Raw genomic sequence first — 13,487 nt, 5'->3', positions numbered from 1 at the left:
GAAATCTTTGGAACTCAATGGATGAATGAAACTCATTGATGAAACCCTACATACCTTAATTATCAAAGCCCAAAAGAAATGGAGAAAAATTGAGACTTGAAGCTTGAAACTCTAGATGTTCTTCCTTGATCTTGAGAGAATATGGAGAGGATTAATGTGGATGTGAATTGGGGATTTGAGTGAATGAGAGGGTTTGGTAGATTTAGGATTTGAAGGGTAGTTATAGGACTTTGAAATAGGGGTAAAATGACATATTATAGGTATTAAATATGTAGGGAAATACCCAAATACCCCTAATAAATAATAGTTGGAGGACCCTACGGTTTGGACCTATGGGCCGTAGAAATTCATATAGACCATGCTATCAAATGTAGGTCGAGTTACCAGGGCCTAAAATTGGCCAACTTCCTACGACACTATTTAATGGACCATCAAACCTTCTAAGGTCCGTATACCTCTCTTTTTAACCCAAAATTTCACTAAGTTGGGATTGCCCCTACGAAACCCATCTACAACTCGTCCAAATTTCTACCACTCGTCTTATTCATTCGTAGGTCAAATTTCAGAAACTTGAAATTCTAAAAACCCAACTCCAGTTCTACGGTTACCTCCCTACGACCTAAAGGAAGTCCTACGGGTCGTAGGTCTGTCTCGTAGACCACTGGATCAGTGCAAAAATACATTTTTCCTTTTCTATCAAATTTTCAGTTTCCTAGGTGTTACAAGAGATCACATGCATCCATGTAGACTTCCATCCTAACAATCCAAACCTGATAGTTTTCTCCATAAAAAATTGGTGGAGCAATTGATGAAAAAAATACATTCTGCAAGCTAGTTTTATGAAATGGCTTGAGTATGTTTGGGTTTTACTCAATCAATATAACTCACAAATTCTCACAAGTCCATTAAGATATAAAGGGCACTGATGCCAATGTTAGTGTTTAACAAAGGAGAATAAGAGATGATTGAAGAAGAAATGAAAAAGTGTTTTCTATTGATAATATGAGACTGAATAAATACATTGCAGCTTTACTAAGATGTTGTAAGGTAATGCTAAAAATCTGCTAAAACTAAGTTTTTGCTTGCTGAAATTGAGGAACTAATACTTAACAGTATCTAACATAATTTTAAACAAACCAGGAAACAATAAACAACCAAAGTATAGCAATTTATTTTGGTGTGCACTTCCTCAACATTCTTCTATCCTACGTCATCGTCTAGCTTGAATTTAGGTCTTGTAGTTCAGAACTGCAACAAAATCTAACACCAAACACCATAAAAATCCGTTTCTCCAAAATTTCATTTGAGTGTCTGAGACTCACTTGAACCCCTAGTGGTTCGTAGCGATGAAGGTTGCTAGTGGTGTTGCTAGTGGTGATTGTGATGACAAAAGAATGTGTGGTTGTTGATGATGTGTTGGTTGTAGTTGGTGGTGGTGCTAATTGTTATGGTGGATGTAATTGATAATATGGACTGCCTGTAATGGTGGTAGCGATTGATTATGATGGTGGAGGTGGATTGGTAATAGGGACTGCCTGTAATGGTGGTAGTGATTGATTATGATGGTGGAGGATGATGCAACGATTGTGGTTGCTTTGGATATAACTATAATAATGGAGGTGGTACATGTGGTAGCGACTGAAGTAGTGGCTGATTATGGTGGTAGTTTACGGTGGTGATTGTGATGACAAAAGTTGTTGGCAGCTTTAATAGTGATTGACATTAATGATGATGACCTAGGTGGTTGGTGGTGACATATTAATCAATAAGCATCTCTCAATGATATTAAAATTTTATTTAGGTTCTTGATAATGAAGACCTATTCAAACCAAGTAAGTGTTTAAATCATAATATAAACAAATGCATTTAATAGCCTAAAGTTTGAACCATTTATATTGAGACCTACATTAAGTGCAAATAAATGAGACAATAGAAATTTAATCTTAATTACATGTTCACTTCATTAATTACATGCTCGCACACGTGACTCAATTTTGAGCCTATAAACACTCGCAACAATTTCACATGTGTGAACGGCGCAGTAGGCTCTGTAAACGTTTGAAGGAGCGTGTACTTTGGGACGGACAATGTATTTTCTTATTTAGTTGTGTCTGTAATTTTATAATCAAGGATAATATTTTGTAAAGACCTTTTTAATTCATCTTTACTCTTAACTTTTTGAGTAATATCAATTAGCTGATTATTATTTTTTTCTGAATAAGTTTAGGTTCTGTAAGAATGCCTGCTGCTCTTTGTGGAGTTGTTGGTTTTAAGCCAAGCTTTGGACGTGTATCACACTCAGGGTATGTATTAATTTTGTTGATACAAAGACTAAAGCTTTCACTGCACTGCACTTGTACAAGTCCAGAACATGATCAAGATTTTGCAACACTCAGTTGTCACAATTCCAAGAAATTTGTGTAGTTTCTATAAATGACGTCGATTCCCAATATATATTGATTCTTACCTCGACGATATCTTGTTGGTCAGTGTTCTTCCTCTGAATTGGACAGTTGGAATGGTAGGGATACTTGCCGGTACAGTTGAAGATGCACTTCTAGTGTTAGTATTATTTACTAGCTTTAAAGTTAAGTTCATTTAGAATGTACAAAGCTAATCAAATTGTACGTTGACTTAATTTCCAGTTATGCAGCTATCAGTGGCCCCAATTCATCACATCATTCTCAAACCGCTCTCGTAAAAATTATCTCTCCTTAAAATTATGTATTTATAACATGTATTTATCATAGATCACAAGGATTTTAAATTTCTTTATAGCAGCCAAAACTGTGTTTCCCTATGCTCAAGTCACCAAAGCCTATACCTAATATCAGATTAGCCAAATATGGGGAGGTTTGTTTCTTTTTATTAGCCTTGCTAGTTTTTCCTTTTCTATTAGTCATATACATATAATATAAACTTGACTTTTTTGTTTTTGTTTTTTATTGTTTCTTCTGTTTAGTGGTTTAATGACTGCAATGAGGAAATAAGAGTTTGTTGTTCTCGAGCTTTAGAAAAATTGCACGACAACTATGGCTGGGAGGTAATTTAATCATTTCCTAATATTTCTTTTTTCTTGTAGAGAACTCCATCTAGTTAATTCTTCAGTAATTGAAAATGGTTATATGTTTAAACATTGTTTCAAGGCTAAAAAGGTATAATACTACTACTTACTTATCTTACCTCAAAACTAGTGGAGGAGGATGATCTAGAATTTGAAGTTTATGAATATCTCTAACGATTTCAAATGAATATACATAGATGTTAGAAATGCATTTTTACATGGACATCTGTATATTATGAGTCAATCACCAGAACAAATTGATCCTAGGTATCTCAATCACGTTTGTCTATTTGAAAAAGACATTATATGGTCTTAAACAAGTATATATCTAGAGCCTCATTTGATAGATTTATTCTACACGTACTTCATGTTGTATTCATGTATAGTAGAGAAAACCCTTCCTTGTACAGTTACACTTCACTGCAAGAGAGGCACAATTATACTTATACGGTATATATGTAGATAATATAGTAATAACATGAAGTAAATGTGACAAGTCAATTTATGCAGAGGCCAAATAGTGAGCATCTTCAAAGTGTCAAATGAATACTTAGATATATCAAATGAACTATGCAACATTATTTCGCAGTCACCCTTCGGTCTATATATATAGGTACTCAGATATAAACTAGGGAGGTATTAGTGCAACACTACATGATACAATATTTATCTTGGTGCAAACAATATTTTTTTGAGCTTCTAAGAAAGCCTATATACAATAGCAAAGTCAATCGATGAAGTTTAATATAGAGTATTGGCCTCTGTAATCAACATTGATCATCCAACACACTTTCTCTTTTCTCTCTAAAACTGGCCTGAAGTCTCAAACACTTCAATATCATGTGACTTGTTTATGTATTTGTGACACTTAATAATCTAATTAGTCTTTCAACTGGTGTAATTAAAGTTACAAATCTATGTGATTGTACATCTGAAAATGAGGGTGCATGTGATATCCTAGAAAACTAATTACTTCAACGTAACTATAATTTTTTGGAGTTGTGCTAAAGAAGCATCTCATATATATACTTTGAATATTTTTTGTAATCATGTTAACATTCTTGTAATTTATATTTTAAAGACCATAGAAGTTACAATCCCAGAGATAGAGGTAATGCGGTTGGCACATTATGTGTCAATTGGATCTGAATGCACTACTTCAATTGGCCGTGAACTAGAAAAATTGTAAGTTAATTTTCTTTCTTTTTAACACACATTCCGCATATTATATTAGTACTCTTCTGCTAAATGATCATATATTTTGAATATTGACATATATAGGAATAAAGATGAAGTAGGATGGGATGCTAGAGTTGCACTTTCTGTATATGGTTCCTTTAGTAGCCAGGAGTATTTGAATGCTCAAAGAATTAGGTAAGCACAATTTCAGAATACTTACTCTTCTTTCGTAAGTTTTAATTAATTTGTGGCTCTTGGTCTTACATGAGATATATCATTTGACTTTTATTTACATTTAGGTGCTAAGGGAAATGGGAATTTGCATTATCATTATGAGTATTATGATTTTCTTGGTGTAACACTAACTGAAGATCTCGCAAAAAAAGGGGAAGTAAACCTTAAAAATGGGTTGATCACCATAGTAACTGAGGAAGGGTATGATATAGACAAAATATACAGGTTGCTTCATCCATCCACCTTTATACAATTAACTTATTACAAAAATATTGGATTTGTCATATCGAATCCTGATGTTAGGCATATTCTTTATCCAGTTTTTTTTTTGAGATGTTGGGTAGACGATGCCAATATGGTAGAAAAACGTTGTAATCATCTCGAGTAGTAACAAATTTGGCAAGGGAGTCTACAAATTTATTAACTTCCTTTAAACAACGATTTACCACAATATTAGCCATGTCAACCTTCTGAATACTTTCTTCTACATCTCTTCGCACTTGTTATTCCTCATCAATCTTTTATAGAGTATCTAAACAATCAATAAATAATTCATCTCCAAACTAATAATATTGGTAGATATAGCTTTTTTGAATGCATCAGTCCAGTCCAAACATAGAAGCTTCAACTTCTGCTATATTATCGGTCTTCATTACCTCAATTCCAACCTTGTTTGAATCTCTTAAAAACTTCCATCACTGTTACTAAATCATCCCATTCTCTGGTTTAATCTTGTATTTAATTAACTATATCACAAATTTACAACCAATTATTATATATGCCAATGAATATTATATTTGGGTAGGCTTAGCTCTATTAAAGGAAAATTTTAATGATCTATAATATTTTGATACTCCATTTCTTTGTAGTACTTAATATTTTCTAATTCCCATATCTACAAGCAACATGGCTTTTCCATATTTTCCAACATACAACTATAAGAATAGTTTGTGAGCCAGATTACATGGTTTCTTCTTTTATTGTTAATTGTGTCAGGATATCCTGTATTGTGTGTTAGAAATTTAAATACCATATGAAACATAAGGGTATCATATAAAATTGTATTGTGTGTTAAATGGCGGGATGAAACATGAAATATAATAACAGTAACGAAATAGACAACTAATAGAATCATAAGCATAACATGAAAGCTGGATTAAAGGATAAAAATTCATTAGGTTGATGTTAACGTTATTGTCTTTCATCAGACATTAGTTCATTATGGGAGCTTATTAATGTAACCAACATAATCCACCATGGAGTCTGACGTTGTATCGATAAGTTAAGTCATCTTATATCTTGTCGAGTGTGTGAAACATACATGCATGACATAATTTTGCTAGCAAAGGTTCCATAATATATACGCCTTATTATTGGTGAACATAGAGGGTATGCCCGACCCAACAATATAATACGGTCCAAATCCTACATCACTTTCAGACAATTTTCTTATGAAATTTATAGGAGTTGATGGAGTTGGTAGTGAGTTTTTATGACGAAACCTCATTGAAATCATACCTATCTCATAATTAATTAAGAATATTTTCAATAAAATGGGATGCAGGGAAGAAGAATAATGTTTCCATGCATGCGAAGGAATAGCCTTATGTACCTAATGATGAGTAGCAGGAAGCAATAAATAATTCTTGGTGGAATTAAGAAGAGTAGCTAAAAAATTCACCAGTATGTAGGTGTGAATTAATTCTTGGCGTTGCTACATTAATTAAGGAGAATCTTTAAGTAAAATGTTAGGTTATGTCGTTGTTGATTGAGATTTCTTAGAATATAGTAATATATGTATTCATTTCCAATGGTGCTATTCCAAGGAAATATTTCTAATTAGCATGCATGCATCTTCCCAACTAGCTAATCTATCCTATACTCCAAGCTTTTTTGCAAGCAAACATCCTAACAAAAATGTAGTTAGTAAGTATATCATTTTTAGACGAGTTATTTTTATGTTATATAATTTGATCAATATACATGAAATTATTAGGTAAATCAAGTGTTGTCCCTTTTGCTCATTAGTTTTATTTATTTCATCTCCAGAAATCGGCAGCTGCAGTTTCACAAAAGAATATTTAGCATGGCAGATGTCATTGTTACACCAACAACAGGGTACGTATGATGTATGACAGAGCATTTACCAGAATAATAATAATAATAATAATATTCTTCACAACAAAGGATAAGCTGATTAATCAAATCACAATTTTGCTAAATACTACTTGTGTAGGGTTACTGCTTACACCATAGGGAACGACACTCGCCACACCGGGGAACTCGACTACATAAATGGAGGTATCAACGTCATTTTATTAACATGCATACATCACTGTACTTCAATGACTTTTTTCCTTTTAATTACTCCCTCTCTCCCAAGACACATTTTACATTTCGACACTCAAACAACTCTATCATTCACCATAAATTTTTCATATTTATTGTGACTTATACTATTACGTAGTTTACAAATATATAAATTTGACTAGTTTTCAAAGTTTTAAATTAAATTACATTAATTCGATATTTTAAACCAAAAAAAATTAATATTCAAAAACTATACGAAAAGTACTATAAATTGCAATTTTTCGCATATATTAGTCAAAAAATTTATAGTGTGACTCTAAAAAAAGGAAACCATGACAATTAAAAGTGGATGAAGGGAGTAATAGTTATCAAGTTGTTTCATCTGTTCCTTTAGGGAATAATTGTCTTTCTCATATTTGTCTTTGCTAGTTTCAATATTAATGAATTCATATTTAAGGCACTGAGTAACTAGTCCCTGTTTGTAGTCTTGTTATAGAAGTCATCAGTTTCCTCATCAAAACTTGGTTCCCTATCTGCCATGGCCTTTCAGGAGCCCTTTTTCTTAGTATCATAGAATTGTTCCTTTTCAACTTTTCTTTTTACAGTCAATTTCCCACAATGGGCAGTCCTTTATCATGTGATCAATTTTTTGTTTCAGAGAACTTATGTCTGCCATTTCGAACCTTTATTCCTTCTCATTTACCTTTCTTTAGAAACCACTTTTAAGTTTCTTGTAATGAGTGACATTTCATCATCATCAAGATCAAAATCATCATGATACCAATCTGTCACGATCCAAAATCTAAGGTCATGATGACACCTACTAACATTCCACCAGTAGGGTAAGACAAACCCATAGCTTGGAACAAGAAGTAACAGGCTAGCACGTGGAATATATACATAAGGAAAGCAAGTTACAAATATCAAAATAAAAGAAATATATATACATAGATAAAACATCCCCAACACCTAGTATCAGTGAGTAGTCGAGCTACTATTCCAAATAGGAGTACAATATAAATACAAATATACAGAACCGTCTCTGAATACAACATAATTAAAGACTAGTCCATCCAAAACAGAAGGAGAAGGACAACTCCACATACCAAAAGCTCACCCCAACACTCCGATCTATAGTTACTCCGCACGTGGCCCAAGTCAATGACAAGGACACGTACTATGATCTGCAAGGTGCAGAAGTATATATAGTATGAGTACCAACAAGTGGTACTCAGTCGGACTAAGGGGTTTTAGATCTAGATACTATTGTCCTTGTTTCTTTCATCCTTGTTGAAGTTTTCCATATATGTTTCCAATTATTCATCCAGTTCATGGTTGATAAATCTTTGGTTATTATGATGGCAGTTAATTTTACATCTTTGGTTATTTTGATGGCATGCAGTTAATTTTACATATTTCGTTATTCTGATGGTTGATAAATATTTGGTTATTCTGATGAGAAAACTTGATTATTTCAGCTGCACTAGTTCGATACCAGATAGCAGGAAATTTTCTGGGATTGCCTGCTATTACTATACCCGTATGCATGCTCCCTCTTTTCTTAAAATATATACTAACAGTTTTAATTATATATTCAAAATTCTCAAATTAACAAGTACTACAATTTTATATTTTGGCTAGGTTGGTTATGATAACTCTCATTTGCCTATTGGTCTTCAATTTATTGGAAAGCCATGGGATGAATCCTTATTGATTCATATAGCTTTTTCCATGCAAGTAAGTTATTACTATATTTTATTTATTCTTCTAATTTTGCATAACTACGTCACTCCTTTTTATTTTTGTCATTTATTCATCATATTTATATCTTGTTTTTCAGGCATTATGTATTTCACAATACAAAAATCCAGAGGTTTTCTGGGATCTGTTGGCCAACTAATTGAATTCTGTTAATTTGATTTGCAAGGCATAAAGTTGGGAACTACTTCACTGATGAATTCAAAAATTAACGTTTTATCTGATAAATACTATGTAGGACGTATGCATCTTAAATAATGAACTGAACTAAACTATCTCTTACCACTTGCCTCTCCCATGGGGTAAAGAGTCAAATTGATTGGGGAATAGACTGGTGGACTCCTTATATGACTTGTGCAATCCTTCCTTGATTCCATGTATCATATCTTTACATCCCATATGCATGCTTTATTTAGTTAAGTATAAGAAGTTGTTTTTCTTCCCCTTTCCAACATTAAAAATGTATTACTCTTTTTATACTTTTTAGCTCTTTTTCTCTTCTTCATTTGTCCCCATGATCCAAAAAGGGAATCATGCTTTTGACCAAACCTCAATTAAAATTATTAGGTGTTTACATACTCAAAATAGGATAAATATTATAAATGTTACATATATTGTTTAGCCTAAAGTTTGTTTAATTAAGTTAATCAGTTAAAATGTTCAGAATAAGACCGCAAGCAACGTAACTAATCCAAGTTATATTAATCCATAGATATAGTGTGAATAAAATGAGAACATAATAATATATATGAATAATAACAATCCAGATAATTAAAGCAAAACAATTGATACAGTAAAAAAGAAAGAGTTTCTTATTGATTCTCCTAGTTTAGGTGATTTAAATTTATGAAGAGCAATGATAAATGATTATGTTTATACAAATTAATCATAATTATGTGTAATCAAGTGAAAGTTTTATAGATACAATCATGAAGAAATGAGAGAGCTTATAGGATATATAAGCATATTTGATGCAGCAATCCGTGCCCATTTGAATCATTATATGACTATGATTGTTGGTGTTAAATGAAATCAAATAGAATTTATGAGATCTCGCTCTGTCCAATAATAGTTGTCCACTATTAACTTGACACATCCTTTAAGAAATTATAAATAGAAGAGTAATTTTACTATAGCACCCTTTGAATATAATACATACAATGTCTTAAAAAATGTAATAGAGAAATGACTATAATTAAGGATAAGGGTAAATTAGGAACTAATGTAAAATTATCCATGGATTTCATAAAGTGGACAAATATTGTTGGACATCTATTTTTAGTATAGTGAACAAGTATTGTTGGACGGAGGAAGTAATTAAAATTATGGAATCATTTATTATAAAGAACAAGAAATTTAAGAATTGAAGTTAAAATTTTAACTTCCCAATTGAGATGCAAAAGAACAACTTGAGAATTGTCTAATTCAAAATAAATGCCCACTAGCACGTTATTCAGTTAATTCAATAAAATGAGAATTGACACTCGATTTCATTGTCAGTTTCTTATAATATTTATTACTCCCTCCGTCCCTATTTAGTTGTCCATATTTCCTTTTTTAGTTGTTCCTATTTAGTTGTCCATTTTGACAAATCAAGAAAGGACAACAAATTTTTTCCTATTATACCCTTATTTACACTTCTTGAAAATTGAAAAAGTGTATGTTGTTTCCCTCCAATTTATTTCACTTGAATTCAAAGAAGTGGTTGTAATTTTGAAGTGAAAAGTTGTCATAAGGGTAAAATTATAACTTGACTGTGCTAATCATTGTTGCCTTAATCTGTGTGCCATTTCTAAAGTGGACAACTAAAAAGGGACGGAGGGAGTAGTTTCTGGTACGTGCTTTGCACGTGTGTACTATATACATGTATTTTTAAAATTCTTTAGAATGATTATAATTCTATAAAAATATGTGTGTAACGAGTAATAAAGTTCAATAACAAATAACAATATTTAAAAATGAGACAAGAAACACCAAATGAAGAACATATTTTAGTGTTTAAAAGTAATATCTTTTAAACAACGAACTGTACTTAAACTTTTGTTAATAATAGTAAACTTCTAATAAAGTCATAAATAAATAATTTAAGCCCGAATAAAAATACAAACTTACAATAATCAGAAATTCATAGAAAATTAAATTAAAGAAGTCTAATATAGAGAAAATCTAAAACACATAAACATAGAAAAAAAATGCAACATATTCATCCTTACTTTAATGATGATATTGTAGATGGAAAAAGAAATGAAGCATTCTTTCATAACTAATCAAAATTAAAGAATCTTCTTTTATCGAATCAAACAAAAACATGAATCAAATACACAATGATGGTATAAATGTGTGGATAGGGGTCTCATGAAATGTAGAAGTTAAATTTATATAGATAAAAATACAGAAATATCAAAAAATATCTTAAAGTTTTAAATTAATTATTTTGAGTTTATGATTATGAAAAACATAAGAGTTATGAATATTAAAAGTAGCAATTAAATAGGTAATTAGATATGAATTATAAAAATGAATATTTAAAACAAATAAAAGAGAAAAATAGTAAATAAAATAAGAAAAAATATCAATACAAACAATATTTAAGTGAATAGTACTAAATATTATTGATAGTAAATAAAAAAATATATGAATCACTATAACCATACTTCAAATACAACTCTTTGACTTTTTCGAGGCATGACATATTATTTACAAGCTTGATTTGAATTTCAAAAAGCACACGTTTTCATGAGGTCAAATACTGTATATTAAGTTATTTAAGTTAACTAAGAGAAGTGAATAAAGCTTAGTTGATTTTTATTCAGAATAAATGTAATATTTTCTCATGATTATTTTTGTTTTTTAAGTTTTGACTTAGTATCTTCTCACTTTTAAAATTTAGTATAATAATATAATATAACTAATCTATCTATATATAATAGGAGAAGTCAAAGTGACACGTGTCAGCACCACAAAAAAAATCTATCTATATATAATAGGAGAAGTAAAAGTGACACGTGTTAGCACCACAAAAAAGAAATTTTAAGTAATTAAAATTAATTACATGTAATAGGATTAAATAAAAAATTATTATTTAATTGATAAAATAATTTTAAATTAATGACACATGGCAGGTGGCATCAACAGAAAAAAAACTTTTAAATATTTAAAGAGCAAATACATAATTACCACATGAAACTTGTACCTTTTTTTTTTAAGTAGACACCTTAAGTTTGCGGGGATTCTATTACCCCACAAAACCATCCAAAAGCACAATACATACATCATTTTTTTACCATCAGTGCTCTCAATCCAAGAGTGTGTGCCACACCTCCAACCCATTTAACAAAGGCCGGGTTTTATCCTAACCCATTCATTTTTTAACCCATAACCCAAACCCTAAGAAACTTTCAACCCATTTCACTTTCACCTACCCTTGTCTCTCTCTTCGACCAATCAAAACCCTAAGAAACTTCATGAGGCGAAGCTAGTTGGTAACATTGCTGGTTGAAATTTGTTGAATAGTGGTGTCGGAACGCAGAAGTGAAGGCTCATAGATTAGTTATTTAAAAAATCTTTGAAAAAAAAGTTTATTTTAAATTGTAAGTGAATTTGTAGTGATTCATATATTTTGAAAATGGGTTTTATTGAAAAGTCAGAAATTCGAAGGTTGTTGATGAATTAATGTAGTACTCATCTTGCGAAAGTGAATCAAAGTTAGAGAGATACTGCAGTCCTTAGTCGCCATGACATTATAGCAAGCTTCAATGACTGTCAATGGTGTTTGAATTAATTTTGGAAAAGATGGGTCTTTTTTTTTTTTTAAATAAAGAATTCAATTTACAATGCCACATGGTTGCTTTGTATTGGTTTGGGGTTGTTTTTTAAAATACTCACGCTCCCCGAAAACTTGAAAACACAGCAGATGCAGAAGCGGGTCAAAATGCTATATTTAGTCTGGTCGAAAATAGTTTAATGGGGTAATAGGACTTCCGCAAATTTTAAGTGTCTACTTCAAAATAAGCTTTAAGTTCAATGGGGACTTTATGTATTTGCTCATATTTAAATAAAAAAATTTTAAAAAATAAGTCCCATATTCCACCATATGACACATATTGAAAAAACAAAATTTTAGAAAAATAATACATTAAAAAGTATAAACGAAAAAAAAAAATCAAAAACATTGTGAATCATCCCTTTTCAAAAAATAAAAGTTAAATAATTTAACTCTTATTAATAATCTATTTATATATAATAGGAGAAGTAAAAATGACACAGCACCATAAAAAAAGAATTTTTAAATAATTAAAATAATTACATGTAATAGGATATAAAAAATTATTGTTTAATTGATAAAATAATTTTAAATTAATGACACATGGAGGCGGCATCAACACAAAAAAAACTTTTAAATATTTAAATAACAAATTTTTAGAAAAATAACTCCCATATTCCACCATATGACACATGGCAGACGGCAACAACACAAAAAAAAACTTTTAAATATTGAAATAACAAAATTTTAGAAAATAATAAATTAAAAAGTATAAATGAAAAAGAAAATCAAAAACGATTGTGAATCATCCCTTTTCTAAAAATAAAAGTTAAATAATTTAACTATTATTAATAATAATAATAAAAAAAATTAAAATACCCTCTAAATAAATATGACTTTTTCAAAATAAATAACCAAGCCACATATTTTTTTTAAAGAAAGTATAAATGAAAACAAAAAAAATCAAAAACGATTGTGAATCATCCCTTTTCAAAAAATAATAATCAAAGTTTTTAACTCTTATTAACTAATTGATTTGGAAAAATCATTCAAATCATAAATTTTAAAAAAATAATAAATTGAAAAAGAAAATCAAAACGATTGTGAATAAATTATTTTCAATAAATAAAAATTAAATAATTTAACTCTTATTGAATATTGATGAAAAGTAAAATGGCC

The 13,487-nt window shown here is 30.4% G+C and overlaps 1 protein-coding gene across 1 annotated transcript in view; it reads left to right on the top strand.

Annotated features, from left to right (window-relative positions):
- LOC125861708 (fatty acid amide hydrolase-like) overlaps positions 1–8,786 on the top strand; it is a 334,554-nt gene extending 325,768 nt beyond the window's left edge. Inside the window, exons 10-21 of the mRNA XM_049541559.1 lie at positions 2,228–2,303; positions 2,491–2,562; positions 2,646–2,697; positions 2,782–2,853; positions 2,963–3,043; positions 4,146–4,249; positions 4,346–4,438; positions 6,527–6,595; positions 6,714–6,778; positions 8,266–8,327; positions 8,429–8,524; positions 8,628–8,786. Coding sequence (XP_049397516.1) covers positions 2,228–2,303; positions 2,491–2,562; positions 2,646–2,697; positions 2,782–2,853; positions 2,963–3,043; positions 4,146–4,249; positions 4,346–4,438; positions 6,527–6,595; positions 6,714–6,778; positions 8,266–8,327; positions 8,429–8,524; positions 8,628–8,687 — 902 coding nt within the window. The 3' untranslated portion in view covers positions 8,688–8,786. The remainder of the gene's footprint in view (positions 1–2,227; positions 2,304–2,490; positions 2,563–2,645; positions 2,698–2,781; positions 2,854–2,962; positions 3,044–4,145; positions 4,250–4,345; positions 4,439–6,526; positions 6,596–6,713; positions 6,779–8,265; positions 8,328–8,428; positions 8,525–8,627) is intronic.
- The last annotated feature ends 4,701 nt before the right edge of the window (positions 8,787–13,487 follow it).

Source organism: Solanum stenotomum, chromosome 4, assembly GCF_019186545.1.
Source record: "Solanum stenotomum isolate F172 chromosome 4, ASM1918654v1, whole genome shotgun sequence".
Classification (NCBI taxonomy): domain Eukaryota; kingdom Viridiplantae; phylum Streptophyta; class Magnoliopsida; order Solanales; family Solanaceae; genus Solanum; species Solanum stenotomum.
The sequence above is the reverse complement of the archived record's forward strand: the minus strand, read 5'-3'. Positions and strand labels throughout refer to the sequence as shown.